Genomic DNA, 16,091 nt, shown 5'->3' with positions numbered 1-16,091 from the left:
TTTCATTTTCTTTTGTTTGCTTATCTTCATCTCCTTTCCTCCCATCCCCCTCCTTCCTCCCATGTACACTAGAATAAAAACCTGTCAGAGCAGGAAACTTACTTGTCTTATTTACCAGTGAATTCTGTGCCTAGCACAGGATGTTTTTTGAGCAGCTCAAGTGATTTGTTTTTTAAATAAGTGATTTGTTTTAAAAACACTCTGTGTAAACTGCAAGTAGAATAAAGCACAACCACTAGCCAATTCATACTTAGTGGTAAAATAAATAGAGATGTTCTCATTAAGATCAGACACAAAACAAGGCTACTGGCTATTACCACTATTGTTTAATATTATTTGTAGTATTCTACCCATCATAATAAGGCAAGAACATAGAACAAATTTGAAATACTGGCAAAGAGAATTAGCATTATTTGTAGATAATATAGAACCTATATGAATCAGTTGGAAATTACTTGAACTAAGAAATGAATATTTAGATGTCCATCTCCAAAATAAATGTTAAGCAACTAACAGCTATTTCTATAATGACAATATGCAATTAGAAAATACCATGTAATGCATAATATTAAAAAAATAGGAATTCAATAAGAAACATGCAGCACAAATATGAAAAAGACTGTAAGAATTTACTGAATAATTAAAAAGACAACTTGAATTAAAGGGCTCCTGAGTGAAAGACTAACTATAGCTAAGAGATGAATTATAGCCAAGAGATGAATTCTCTCCAACTAAAGCTATTCATTTAATGTAATAATAATAAAAACTACCAATGGCAGTTTTTTAGTTTAACAAAATTTTATTAAAATTGATCTAGAAGAATGTGTACGTGAGGGCATCTAAGAATAAAAGGGAAAATAATTCTTTTCAGTAATGGATGAACATGTTCTATCATGTATTTAAAACTTTACAAGCTATAATAATAAAAACAATGTGGTATAGGTAGGGTACAGATAGGTCACATGGTAAACTAGGAAACCTAGAAAAATCATCCAGATATATGCAAGATTTACAATGTGATAAAGGTGACACTTCAAATCAGTGAGTAAAGAATAGATTGGTTAATATATAATGCTCAGGTAATCTAATAGTTGTTTAGAAAAGGTAAACTTAGAGCCTTAGAGCTCTACTCACCAAACTCAAAATGTGTTACAAGTAGAATTTTAAGATACTGACTAAAATGTAGATGAATATTTACTTACCTACAGAATAGAAAATAATTTTCTAAGTATGATACAAAAGGCAAAAAAAATAAAAGAATTGATAATTTGGCTATGCAGCACTGAAAACAGCTATATCGTCATAGGCAAACAAAAAATAAAAACACTCAACTGTAAGCAATAATGGAATATGAAAAAACACAAAAAAGAAAAAGACCTGCATTATACATAACAAAGGTAGTATGTATGTAGTATATACACACATATATATATATTATATGACTTAATATGTAGATACTTTATGGATTAATAATTGAAAATGAATATCTGCCATCACCAAGAAATTGACAAAAGCAGTACAAATGGTCAAAAAACTTTATTAAACTATAAATTTAAATGAGAATGAGGTGCAGTAATTCACCTATGCTGTTCGTAAAAATGTAAAACTAAGTATTAGTAAAATAGCAGAGAACAGCCTCTCTCCTACACTTTATGCAGTGATTTTCAAACTTTTCTATTGCAACCACATAAGAAGTACATTTCATGTTGTGATCCTATACACACACACACACACACACACACACACCAGAAAAGAAATTTCCTTAACACTTACTTGTACTTACTGTATGTTGTATACTTTGACAACACTTACTTGGTACTTACTGTATGTGGTATACTTTGACATTGTCTCTTCTTTCCCACTTGATACTTCAAAAAAATTCTACTCGCTAGTTACGGCCGACTAAATGGGTCATGAACTGCAGTTTGAAAAATACTACTTTATGAAGAGCAGTTTGACAAGCACATAAGTTGTGCCTAGCCTGTGACCTAGAAATTTAAGTCCTAAGGTTTGTTCCCATGAAGTAAAAATGGACCTATCCTACTCTTTAGTTAAAACAAAAAATAGTATGCCAAATACACAGAGTTCATAACTGTAAAAAATTGCAAACCATCTAAATGTTTGGCAATAGGGAACTGACTGAATAAATTATGGTGCATTCATATCATGAAATACTTTGCAGTCATTCAGAATAATGACGAAGTTTTTTTAATGATATAGAAGGATAGTCATAATATTTTAAGTGTATAAAGCAAATTACAAACAGTATATTCAATTGTGATCCCTTTTTTGTGTTGAGACTATTTTCTTTTACTTCCATATATTTTCATAATTTTAACAGTGTTTATGAAATACTTTCATATTAAACTGATTTTTTTAAAAAAATAATAGTTATAAAGGTCAGGAACTTGCTTTAGAAATTGATTGACTTCACATTGTGTTGTATGCATTTAGACAAGATAACCGTTCCTTGTCAGCTTAATATATTTTAGCTTACTCAGTGCTTTAACCTATATTCGTTCCATTTGTTTCTTTCAAAAAGAAAGAATGCAAGCCATCAAGATGCATCAGCAGGGCAGGTTTCATCTCCATTTTACTGATGATTCAGATGGACATGAGAAATATTAAATAACTAATCTGTAGCCACATGACTAGTAACTGAGAAAACCAGGATAAGGACTTCTGATGCCTCTGTAGGCCTTCCTGTGTTGTGATTTCTTCATTTGCAAAATGAAGATAATGAAATATGCAAAAGGTAAATCTCATTTTAAATCTCAACTCATTGAGCATCAGTTCTTTGTCCACAAAATGAGCATAAAAATACACAGCCTCTTGTGTTGTTGCAAAGGTTAAATAAGCTAGTATGTGTGACAATACCTGGAGAGAGTTTAATAAATATTAGTCTTGTTTTATTCCTTCCAAAATAAGCAGGAGATCAAGAATAGGAATCTAAAAGTAGAAAACCTTTTTATTCTTTTTCAGTTACATATTAAAAAAAAATTTTTTTTTTTTCGAAACAGAGTCTAGCTTTGTCCCCCAAACTAGAGAGCACTGACGCAATCTCTGCTCACAGCAACCTCCGCCTCCCGGGTTCAAGCAATTCTCGTGCCTCAGCCTCCTGAGTAGCTGGGATTACAGACATGTGCCAGCACGCCAGGCTAATTTTTGTAATTGTAGTAGAGACAGGGTTTCACCATGTTGACCAGTCTGGTCTCAAACTCTTGACCTCAAGTGATCCACTGGCCTCAGCCTCCTAAAGTGCTGGGATTACAGGTGTGAACCACCGAACCCGGCCACATATTTAAAATTTTAAGTGATCGTATTACCATTTACAAAGGCCAAATAAAAATAAAACATCTCGGCGTAATCTTAAAAAAAATCCAAGATCCATATAAGAGGAACTATAAAATACTCTTGAAAAACACAAAAGTAGACTTGAACAAATGGAAAGACATACATTCTTATGTAGGATGACTCAACTTCATAATTATGTCTGTTCTCACTACTTATATTATTTGAAACAATCCCAATAAAACACTCTCAAGCCTTTTTCTGGATCTAGGTAAGTTTTTCTAAGGTTCAGTAGAAAGAATAAGTAAGCAAAATTAGTCGTTAAAATGAAGGAAAAGAAGAGAAATGAGACATAGCTTTAGCCATTAAACATACTAAAGGGCCCTCTAATTAAAGCTGTATAGTACTGGTGCATGAATAGATAAAGACCAGCAGAACAGCATAGAAAATCTAGAAATAGACCCACTTATGTATAAATATTTTAGTAGATGATAAAGGCAGCATTTCAATCAATGCGGGAAAGTTTAGCTTTTTTGTGGATAACTGGATAGCCGTATAGAAAAAGATAAATAGGATCCACTCCTCGACTGTACCATTTATTTTCTATCAGATTTGGGCAGATCCCCAAATTTGACAATATAGTTTGTAATAATGCTGTGGAAACACAGATAATCTCACTTGTAACTTCTGGAAATACAAACTGGCACAACTACAGAGGGGATTTGGCAATATTTCACAAAACTGTATAAGCATTTACCTTTTGTTCCAACAATACAATTTTTAGGAATTTATCACTAAGGTATGCTGGCAAAGATACAAAGAGACGTGAACAAGGCTAACAAAGCTGTACATTATTTTGTATTTGTGAAGGCAAAGACTAGAAGCAACCCAAACACTCATCAAATAAGGGACTGATTGTATAAACTGTAGCATGTCCACACATCAGAGTAATATATACTATGCAAAGAAATGAGGAATGAGCAATGTTTCCATACAATACTGTGAAGAGATGTTCAGATTCTATTGTGAAGTGAAAAAAGCAAAGATATGAATACACACACATTTGTTTATTTAAAAATGGAAGGATAGGCTGAGGCGTGCAGAAAATACAAAAAACATTAGCCGGGTGTGGTGACGGGCGCCTGTAGTGCCAGCTAGTCTGGAGGCTGAGGCAGGTGAATAGTGTGAACCTGGGAGGCGGAGCTTGCAGTGAGCTGAGATCCTGCCAATGCACTCCAGCCTGGGTGACAGAGCGAGACTCCGTCTCAAAAAATTAAATAAATAAACCATGATTTCTTAAATAGCCAATTTAGTTTTTTGACAGGGATATGAAATTATTGCAATAAAAATAAAACAGCAGAAAAAAATAAATAAATAAATAAATAAACCATAAAGCAAAAATAATAATAATAATAAGTTAACTATAGTGAGTTATGAATATTTTACATAAAATAATATTACAGTTTTAAAAGCAATTGCTGAAACAGAGAAGTATAATAAATTAACCTGTATATCCAGTGATGGCAAAACTATGTAGAGAAGAACTATTTCAAGTGACTTTAAATATGTAATTTGGCTAAAAATCTCTAGTGGGATCTACCCTAAGGACAAAAAGATTGGCAAACAAATCTTAAACTGTTTTTAGTAATCATACTGTTGATTGTAGTGTTGTAATTGTGATTCTGAGACTGTTGTATGTATATTGTAAGATGAATCAAGTGAATATGTGGGTGTCATTAAAAAAAAGATTTTTCAGTGCAGTTTAAGGCAGATACAAATATAAGATTGATGCAGTCAATAACAAACCAAAAAGTCTGTAGACTCAAATTTGAATAGAAAGTATTAGTATGAAATCATGATGAATTTATCTGAAAAGTCTTTTCCCATGTTCTTCCACTGAAAAGGCCCCGAAACAATTGTTTGCCCAATAGCAACAAGCAACTCTAGTGCCCACATTGTGGTTCCAAAAATGATTCCTCACCAAAAAAACAAACAAACAAACAAAAAACAGGGCTTTTGGAAACAAATGGTTAGTTCCAGTTCTGGCTCAGAAAATGTGCAAAATTAGCCTGGTGTCTCGTTATACTAGAAAGCAAAGAATCTTCAGAATACTATGATGTAAAAATAAAGGAATCAACCTGAACAAGTCCTTCGGTGTCAAAAAGGATACTTTGAACATCAGTAGGAATAATGGCAGTGAATCATAACACACCAAATATGCTTAAATCCATGAGTGCACAATGCTACTTAAAAGTAAAAAAAATTATTGAGAGGCTTTTGAAGAATGCTAGAGGAGAGTGATTAATTTGAAAACTTGTAAATACAAGGAATGAATCAAGTATTTGTCATACCCTTTCTGTATACTGTGTACCTCAGGGTAACCAAATAATTCATTAAGAAGTTTCTGTTTATAGAGAAGTATGCCAGCTAATAAAGAAAGGAAGATGGAATTAGAATATTACCATTATGCAACCCTGATTAGTTTATGAATCTAGGAAACCATCATCAGTAGCTGATAACATCCCCAGTTAAGGGCCAACTATCAATTATGTACTCCCTGATAGAAGTGCCCAGTACCACATTTGAAGCAGTCTTGAAAGAAAAAAAAAAAATCTGAATTAGATCAAACTTTTAGATCTAACTACTAGTTATAGGAAATAGAAGCAGAGGGAAAGAAACATGTTTTAATGACCGCCAACATTTTTGGCACCAGGGACCGGGGTGTTTCACGGAAGACAATTTTTCTACAAAACATTGGGAAAGGGGAGTGGTTTCTGGGTGAAACTATTCTACCTCAGATCATCAGGCATAGATTCTGATAAGGAACGTGCAACCTAGATCCCTCACATGCACAGTTCACAGTAGGGTTTGTGCTCATATGAGAATCTAGTGCTGCCACTGATGTGACAGGAGGCAGAACTCAGGCGATAATGCTTGCTTACCTGCTGCTCACTTCCTGCTGTGCAGCCCAGTTCCTAACAGACACCTAATAGGCTCACCTCCTGCTGTGTGGCCCATGGGTGTGTGTGCGGGGGGTGTTGGGGACCCCTGTGTTAAATGATACCATATGATAAAATAAATAAAATCAAGACATGGGAAACTTCTACCAGACGGATGACTCTTGCAACAGAAAAACTGCAAGTAAACAATCTTAGGAAACATATAAATTGATTGTAATATGTGTAATTGTTTGGATACTGATCCAAACAACAGACCTAATAAGTCAATTGGAGAAATGTGAACATTGATTGGCTATTTTATAACTTTAAAGAGTTATGATGTGTGTGGTTATTATTTTAAGGTGTGATCGTTGTGAGCATTTTTAAAGAAGTCCTTATCTTTTAAAGGTATACACTAAAGTATTTTTGGAGATAATGATGAAGTTAGATATTTCTATTTCTGTCAAAGGATCATTTTCAAAGAGATTGAACAATTCTTTTCCCCCAAGTGCACTTACCTGTCTCCCATTTGCATGTAAACTTCCTTTCCTGCATATTTTCATTGGCCCAATAAGCCCAGTGAATATATCTTTAGTGGGATCCACAGCAGAATAATACATCTTAGCTAGACATACAGGATCTGCATAAGTGGGTCCTACTTCTTCGGGGACAGTCCATTCATAGGTGAATGTTTCTGTGGGTGCCACATGGGAGGCTGAAGGAGGCACACCTGTGAGAAAGGTCACAGTAGAGAGGTGAAGTGTGCTTTCTAATATGGTCATTTGAGCCACAACGTAGACTAAGTTTAGTCTAGAATAACCCACTTTTGAGTTCTTTGTTATAAATTAGAATGGAATCCCACTTATGCTCTGGTGTCAGATAACAGACTGATGTGATTGCATCCAGACAGACTCTTCTAAACCTTCTCCTGGGATTGGTGTCCCTCTTTGTGCTCACACATCTTCCGGGAATGTCCCTAGCACCTTTCATGTTATTTTGTGTGTATTTCTCTCGAACAGAGCTTAACTTTCTTGAAGGCAAGTGCTGTCTCTATTTCTATCAGCTAGAACAATGCCTGGCAATACAGTGTAATCAATGCATTGTCTATTGAATAAAATGGAACTGAAAATAATCGTAGAACTGAAAGGAACTTTGCAGGTGATCCTATTTAAATCTCTCAAATTTACACTCGAGAGAACTGAAGCCAGAAAGATTGAATAACCTGCTCACAGTCATACTGCAAGTGGTAGCAAAGTCTCCAGTCTTCACTGGTCCTTCTTGATATGTAAAAATAGTGAAAAAATCCACATGATGAAATATTTTATATCATTAAAATTATGTTTCTAAAACCCTTGTAATGCTAAAAGAACAAACTCTGATTATGAAATTAAAATAACATTTATTTGCTATGATCTCAGCCATATTTAAAATATATATTATATGTATACAGATGAAAGTGGAAGAATTATATAAAAATATGAGTGTTTATAGAACTATAGATAATTAATATTTTGGGCTACACCTTTCTAAATTCTTCAAATATTCTAAAGTTAACATGCTACAGTCTTATAAGAACTTTTTTAAAAATTAAAAATCACCCAGAGTACTCCAGAAATGTATAATTGATACAACCCAACTAAATTATTCTCAGGATTGTCAATAATCATCCAATTAAGGCAGGACAAAATTCCATAAACCAATTGGAGGTAGGAGAAGGGGTTTATTTGTTTCCTGGCATGATGCCCAGAAATGATATATGAGCGGTTTCCTTGGGAGTTCCTGCCTTCAGTTTTTGCAGGACACTGTAAGTGACCAGTACAGTGGGTTATAAACATTGTTGATTTGTTACAGTGCTGTACTCACTTCCGCTCTGGGGGTTGTAATGTGAGGAATAGTATGTGCCCTCGTTGTTCTTATTGAATCTCACCCCAATCGGCTCAATACTGAGGGGGTATGCTCCTTTGTTATGGAATGTTACTCTGATGGTGTCTCCCACCTCTGCCCAAATGACAGGACCTGGGAACAAAGAGAGAATTATTATCCTTCCTTGGTATATAACATGCAGAATGTAGAAGACAGTTATCTTCTTTGACTGTATTCTCTGGCAAGAACTACTAGGAGCAACATGCTTATTTGTGGTGAATGGAAAGCTTGGTTTTTGAAAAATCCATAATCAATCTGATATGTCGAGGTTAGAAGGAGAGAAGGGCTTTTTAATTCAACTTCAGATTAATGAAATTGATTATCATTTTTGTACAAGCCAGTTAGCAAGTTTACACATCTACAAAAACTATTCAGAATGTTGACACTCCTCAGCCTAATCTTCTGTTGGCTGGAGGTGTGTCATTTGTACCAAGAGTTAGGTGCTATAAACTTTGACCACCCAAAGCAGGTAAGTTGAATTGTTTTGGATGTGAAGGATAACACTGTTTTGGATTTTCCATGACCAAAATTAATGATTACCAATTATAGAATAAAAATACATATTTTACATAAATATTTTATGCAATATACAAAATAATATTTATTGAGAGCTTCCTATCTGTTTTTCTGAGTGTTTATGTCTATTAACTCATTTAATCCCTATACCAACTTTAGTAACTATTGTTCCCATTTTACAGAAGGGAGCAGGGACAGACAGTGAGTAATTTTCTTTTTTTCTTTTTTCTTTATTTTGAGAGGGAGTATCATTCTGTTGCCTAGGCTGGAGTGCAGTGCCATGATCTCTGCTAACTGCAACCTCTGCCTCCCAAGTTCAAGCGATTCTTCTGTCTCAGCCTCCCGAGTAGCTGGGATTACAGGTGCTCGCCACCATGCCCTTCTAATTTTTGTATTTTTTTTTTTTTTTCAGTGGAGATGGGGTTTCGCCGTGTTGGCCAGGCTGGTCTCGAACTCCTGACCTAAGTGATCTGCCCGCCTTGGCCTCCCAAAATGCTGGGAATATAGGCGTGAGCCACCGCGCGCGGCCAAGTTCAGTAACTTTCAAAGGTCACGCAGCTAATGTATGCATTGTGTACTCACAAAAAAACAGCTTTTTATAAGAGCCTCCAATTCTTGTAATACCTTGTTCAAAAAGTATTATACCTCTGAGTCACTGCTAGAAAAATAAAAGTGAAGAGCCAGGACAATCTGAATCCATACTCTGCTCACCCACTAGGCTTTTCTGCCTGAGTGCCTTGGTGAGAAGAGGTCTCTGGACTCTGCCTAGGGGCAGCCTGCAGAGGGCTCTAGGACAGATCCTGCTTGTCTCATTAGTAGCCTGGGTTTGTTTTATTTATTTATTTATTTATTTATTTATTGAGATGGGGTCTCGCTCTGTCACCCAGGCTGGAGTGCAGTGGCAGGATCTCGGCTCACTGCAAGCTCCACCTCCCGGGTTCATGCCATTCTCCTGCCTCACTCAGCCTCCCCAGTAGCACAGTAGCTGGGACTACAGACGCCCGCCACCACGCCCAGCTCATTTTTTGCATTTTTAGTAGAGATGGGGTTTCACCGTGTTAGCCAGGGTGGTCTCGATCTCCTGACCTTGTGATCTGCCTACCTCGGCCTCCCAAAGTGCTGAGATTACAGGCGTGAGCCACAGCGTCCGGCCCTAGCCTGGATTTTATTTCTAAGGGAACACATCTTTAAGTGCGGAGGCTCACAACTTAGTTGTCTATTTAAACCAAGTCACATAAACGCACAACACACAATTCGCCTTCCTCTTTGAAGAAAAAAATAACCATTTGAAGTCAGGTCAGCATGGGTTGTGTGCCTTTCTTTCTTTTCTTTCTTTTCTTTCTTTTCTTTCTTTTCTTTCTTTTCTTTCTTTTCTTTCTTTTCTTTCTTTTCTTTTTTTCTTTCTTTTCTTTTCTTTTTCTTTCTTTCTTTCTTTCTTTCTTCTTTCTTTTCTTTTTTTCTTTCTTTTCTTTCCTTTCTTTTCTTTCTTTTCTTTCTTTTCTTTTTTTTAGATGTAGTCTGGTTCTGTCTCCCAGGCTGGAGTGCAGTGGCAAGATCTTGACTCACTGCAACCTCCGCCTCCCGGGTTCAAGTGATTCTCATGCCTCAGCATGGAGGCACGAGATACTGGGATTACAGGTACCTGCTACCACGCCCTGCAAATTTTTGTATTTTTAGTAAAGATGGGGTTTCGCGATGTTGTCGAAGCTGGTCTCAAACTCCTGACCCAAGTGATCTGCCCCCCTTGGCCTCCCAAAATGCTGGTATTATAGGTGTGAGCTACCAATCCCAGCCGTCAGCAGGGCTTTTAATGATGAGAATTTACTATTGGTAATTTACATTTGGAAAAGTAATTAGCTGCTGCATTTTATTGTTTTATCTTCCACACACCTACTTTACACATAGAAATCATGCAGTAGGTCCTGAAGTTACTATTCTTTCTGAGGTTGATTTAGCCCATGGGACGTGTACACCAGCCATAAATATTCTGCACGGACTCACCCAGGATGCCAAGATGCTCTTCTTCAGGGCTTCTCTCCTTTCGATTTGTGAAGGAGGCATCTGTGTACTCACGATAAACCAGCTTTTTATAAGAGCCTCCAATTCTTGTGGTACCTTGTTCAAAAAACACCATTGAGTCACTGCCAGGGGGAAAAAAATGTTTAATGCTGGGGTTGAAGTAGAACAGAAAGCAGGTATTCACTTAAGGTGCTAATTTAAGAGAAAAATTCTGACCAGTGCTTAGAGATGAATATTATCCATGATTTACAGCAATCCGTACCAGTTACTCAAACAAAGAAGACAGTTCCAGGCCACTCATAGAAGGATGGTCAGTTAAGTAGAGAATCATGGAGGATGTTTATTTTTTCAAGTGAAGAGAAAATTTTCAAAAGGGCCTCTGTCAATTCCTTAACAAAGGATTCTACCATAGAATCTTTTTATCAAATTGTGAAATGTTTAAAAACACAGTGGCTACTCTTTTTTTTTTTTTTTGAGAGGGAGTCTCTCTCTGTCACCCAGCCAGGAGTTCAGTGGCGCCATCTCAGCTCACTGCAACCTCTGCGTCCCAGGTTCAAGCGATTCTCCTGCCTCAGCCTCCCGAGTAGCTGGGACTACAGGCATGTGACACCGTGCCCAGCTACTTTTTTGTATTTTTAGTAGAGACAGAGTTTCACCATGTTAGCCAGGATGGTCTTGATCACCTGACCTCGTGATCCGCCCGCCTCGGCATTGCAAAGTGCTGGGATTACAGGCATGAGCCACTGCGCCTGGCCCACAGTGGCTACTCTTTGTTGTGTATTAGCACTGGCCAGCCACTCAGGAGCATTTATTTATTTATTTATTTATTGTTTTTTAAGCAGAGTCTCCCTCTCTTGCCCAAGCTGGAGTGCAGTGGTACGATCTTGGCTCACTACAACCTCTGCCTCTCTGGTTCAAGTGATTCTCATACCTCAGTCTCCTAAATAACTGGGATTACAGGCGTATGCCACCATGCCCAGCTAATTTTTTGGTTTTTAATAGAGATGGGGCTTTGGTATGTTGGCCAGGCTGGTCTCGCACTCCTGGCCTCAAGTGATCCACCCGCTTTGGCCTTCCAAAGTGCTGGAATGACCGGTGTGAGCCACCACGCCTGGCCAGGAGCTCTTGTTTATTAGCTGAAACTCACGTGATGTCAGCACAAAGTCGGTATTATTCTCCCTATTTTGCAAATGAAGAAATTGAATTTCAGAAAGGTAATTATTTGACTTGCACAAAGCCACCTCATTCATCATTTTTTCATTTGACAACTGCATCAAACACCTGCTCTTTGCTGGGAATCCTGCTACGTATTGATGACTTAACCATAAGCAAGGTGAACTCATCCCTATCCACATGAACCTTACATCTAGCAGAGAAGACAGACTAGAACCCATCAATATAATACAGTGTAATAAACACAGGGTATTATGGAGCATTTCTTTGAGGTTGGGGAAAAGTGCAGCGAAGAGGCCACAGAGATGTTCCAGAGGAAGTGATTACTTAAAACTATCTAAAGGGGAAGTAGAGTTAGCAAGATGAAGTGTGTGTGTGTAGCGTGGAGACTAGGGCAGTTGTATACAAAGAAGAAACTGCCTATGAGAAGGCTTAGAGAAAAGAGCGAGCATGCCATGTTCTAGAAAATATGGCAGAAGCATAGTATGTAGGGCAGGGCAGAGGAGTGAAGAATGAGGCTTAGATAGATGGGAGATAGGCAGGAGGACCTAGTTAAGGTTTCAGCCCATCCCAGGGCAGTGAGAAGCATTTTAAAGATTTAAGCATCCAGGATTAGCATTTTAGGAGGATCCCTCTGGTAGCTGTTTGGAGAATGCGTTGGAAAATACAAGATTGAAGTAGGGAGACCAGTCAGGAGCCTGCTTTTCTAATCTCAGTAAGAGGCAGAGATGAGTTCATAGATATTGGCAAAGAAGATGGAGAGAAGTAGATAGCTTTCAGAGATAGTTTCTATAAAATGAGGCAGTACTTGATGAGGAGAGAAGCTTGAACAGCCTCATCCAAGTGGGGATGTCACTAAGTTAAAGTTCAAAATGCAAATCTGAAATTCACAAGAGCCTTCTGAGTTGGAGATGCAGCTTTAGGAGTAATCACATGTAGGTGTCAGTGTAGCCTGGGACTGACATCTCTGCTTCAGGAGTCACAGGTCTGGGCTGAGTGAGGCCTAGCTGTCCATTTATTGCGTGATGTTGGATGAATTACTTAACCTTTCCAAGGAGGGTATTTTTAATATGGATGGCAAACAGGGCTTCTCTGAGGAAGTGATACATGAGTAAAGACTTGGAGCAGGGGAGTGGCATCATCTCATTGATATTTTTGAAAGATCACAGTACTGCTTTGCAAAAAATCGATAGTAGGAAAGGAAGACAAACAAAGAATGGCTGGGAGGCTGTGGAAGTCATTCAGACATGTACAAAGAGTAGCTTGTGTACATTAAAGGACACTATCAAGAAAGTGAAAGACAACCTATAAAATGCCAGAAAACATTTGCAAATAACTGATAAGGAATTAATATCCTGAATATATAAAGAACTCCTACAGGTCAACAACAACAAAAAACCCCACTTCAAAAATGGCTGAAGGACTTAAATCGATATTTCTCTGAAGAAGATACACAAATGACTAAAAAGTACATGAAAAGATCCTCAACATTACTAGTCATTAAGGAAATGCAAATCAAAACCACTATGAAATATCACTCATGCTCATTAGGATGGCTATTAATTAAAAAAAAAAAACAGAAAATAAAAAGTGTTGATAAGAATGTGAAGAAGTTGGAACCCCGTACATTGCTGATGAGCCTGTAAAATGGTGCAGTTGCTATGGAAAACAGTAATGTGGTTCCTCAAAAAATTAAAAATAGAATTACCATATGATCCAGCGATTCCACTTCTAGCTGGATATGCAAAAGAATGAAAAGCAGAGGCCTGAACAGTGACATTTGTATAGCAATTGTTCATAGCAACATTAGTCACAATGGCCAAAAGCTGGAAACAACTCAAATGTTTATCAACAGATGAATGAATAAACAGAATGTGGTATATACATACAATGAAGCAGTATTCAGCCTTAAAGAGGAATGAAATTCTGATGCATGCTACGACATGAACAAATCTTAAAACATTATTCTAAGTGATATAAAAGACACAAAGGAACCAATGTTGTATGATTCCACTTGTATGAGTTGCCTAGAATAGGAAAACTCATAGAGACAGAAAGTAGAATCGAGCTTATCAGGGAGTGGAGAAAGAGAGGAAGAAGGTTGTTACTGTTTAAAGGGTTCAGAGTTTCTACTTGGGATGATAAAAAAAAGTTCTGGAAATGGATAGTTGTGATGGCTATATAGCACTGTAAATGTACTTAATGCTGCTGAATTGTACAGGGCCATGTTTTCTGAAATGGAAAGCAAATTAATTGATTTATCTAATTGTATTCAGTGTTTTCTTAGGACTTTGTCAAGCATTTGATATCTTTTGAACCCAATTTTCTTCATGGACTCAAAACTCATAGTTCTCAAACTCAGACTCTTACACCAAATACCTTAATAAATATTTAGCAGTCTAGTTACTCAATTTCAGATACCAATTAAAATTGTAATTGCTGAATTAGCCTTTTGTAGTTCCTTTGTGTGGGGGAGAGCATATTTTGAAATAGTACTCTTTTTGTGAATTACCTTCCAGGTGCTGTTAAGTTTTCTTTGGTGAAGATGTCTATACCAGAGGGAGCATAGTTCCAGATGATTTCCTCAGCGGCAATGTAGTAGTGTCTAACATGCTTCCCATGGGTATTATCCTTTGATGAAGACTTGTTACACTCCTGGACCTGGAAAAAGGCTTGCAAACCAGCTGAAATGAAACAGAAAAAGACATTGATTAATGGAGCCAATGTTTCTCTCTCCTATTGCCCTGTAAACACTGCTCGGGTGATGACAAGTAGAAATGGAAAGAATAGACAGATAGAAACAGTACTATAAAGGAGGGCAAACAGCTGTAAATAAATTCGTGATGGAAAACTCAAGTTTAAAACAGACATACTTTGTTTTTTATGTACATACAGCATAGAGATATTAAGCATATGTGTTTTCAAACTATGGTACCAGTTTCTGTGGGGTTTCACTTGATAGTTCTTTTGATGGGAGAAAAAGAACAAATCTGTAGATAAGCAGAGAAGAGAGGCTTTGACATATATATATATATTTTTTATTATACTTTAAGTTCTAGGGTACATGTGCATAACGTGCAGGTTTGTTACATATGTATACTTGTGCCATGTTGGTGTGCTGCACCCATCAACTCGTCAGCACCCATCAATTCGTCATTTATATCAGGTATAACTCCCAATGCAATCCCTCCCCGCTCCCCCCTTCCCATGATAGGCCCCGGTGTGTGATGTTCCCCTTCTCGAGTCCAAGTGATCTCATTGTTCAGTTCCCACCTATGAGTGAGAACATGCGGTGTTTGGTTTTCTGTTCTTGTGATAGTTTGCTAAGAATGATGGTTTCCAGCTGCATCCATGTCCCTACAAAGGATGCAAACTCATCCTTTTTTATGGCTGCATAGTATTCCATGGTGTATATGTGCCACATTTTCTTAATCCAGTCTGTCACTGATGGACATTTGGGTTGATTCCAAGTCTTTGCTATTGTGAATAGTGCCACAATAAACACACGTGTGCATGTGTCTTTATAGCAGCATGATTTATAATCCTTTGGGTATATACCCAGTAGTGGGATGGCTGGGTCATATGGTACATCTAGTTCTAGATCCTTGAGGAATTGCCATACTGTTTTCCATAATGGTTGAACTAGTTTACAATCCCACCAACAGTGTAAAAGTGTTTCTATTTCTCCACATCCTCTCCAGCACCTGTTGTTTCCTGACTTTTTAATGATTGCCATTCCAACTGGTGTGAGATGGTATCTCATTGTGGTTTTGATTTGCATTTCTCTGATGACCAGTGATGATGAGCATTTTTTCATGTGTCTGTTGGCTGTATGAATGTCTTCTTTTGAGAAATGTCTGTTCATATCCTTTGCCCACTTTTTGATGGGGTTGTTTGTTTTTTTCTTGTAAATTTGTTTGAGTTCTTTGTAGGTTCTGGATATCAGCCCTTTGTCAGATGAGTAGATTGCAAAAATTTTCTCCCATTCTGTAGGTTGCCTGTTCACTCTGATGGTAGTTTCTTTTGCTGTGCAAAAGCTCTTTAGTTTAATTAGATCCCATTTGTCAATTTTGGCTTTTGCTGCCATTGCTTTTGGTGTTTTAGACATGAAGTCCTTGCCCATGCCTATGTCCTGAATGGTACTACCTAGGTTTTCTTCTAGGGTTTTTATGGTATTAGGTCTAACATTTAAGTCTCTAATCCATCTTGAATTAATTTTTGTATAAGGAG

At 37.2% G+C, this 16,091-nt stretch overlaps 1 protein-coding gene across 4 annotated transcripts in view; it reads right to left on the bottom strand.

The window, feature by feature from the left end:
* LOC117084046 (ceruloplasmin) overlaps positions 1-16,091 on the bottom strand; it is a 51,819-nt gene that overhangs the window by 19,004 nt on the left and 16,724 nt on the right. For all 4 annotated transcript variants that reach the window (XM_033212353.1, XM_033212355.1, XM_033212354.1 and 1 more), the window contains exons 6-9: positions 14,374-14,545; positions 10,671-10,810; positions 8,094-8,246; positions 6,749-6,960 (exon numbers count right to left, since the gene is read on the bottom strand). In XM_033212353.1, coding sequence (XP_033068244.1) covers positions 6,749-6,960; positions 8,094-8,246; positions 10,671-10,810; positions 14,374-14,545 — 677 coding nt within the window. The remainder of the gene's footprint in view (positions 1-6,748; positions 6,961-8,093; positions 8,247-10,670; positions 10,811-14,373; positions 14,546-16,091) is intronic.

This window comes from Trachypithecus francoisi, unplaced genomic scaffold (genome assembly GCF_009764315.1).
Source record: "Trachypithecus francoisi isolate TF-2019V2 unplaced genomic scaffold, Tfra_2.0 Lachesis_group0, whole genome shotgun sequence".
Taxonomy (NCBI): Eukaryota; Metazoa; Chordata; class Mammalia; order Primates; family Cercopithecidae; genus Trachypithecus; species Trachypithecus francoisi.
The sequence above is the reverse complement of the archived record's forward strand: the minus strand, read 5'-3'. Positions and strand labels throughout refer to the sequence as shown.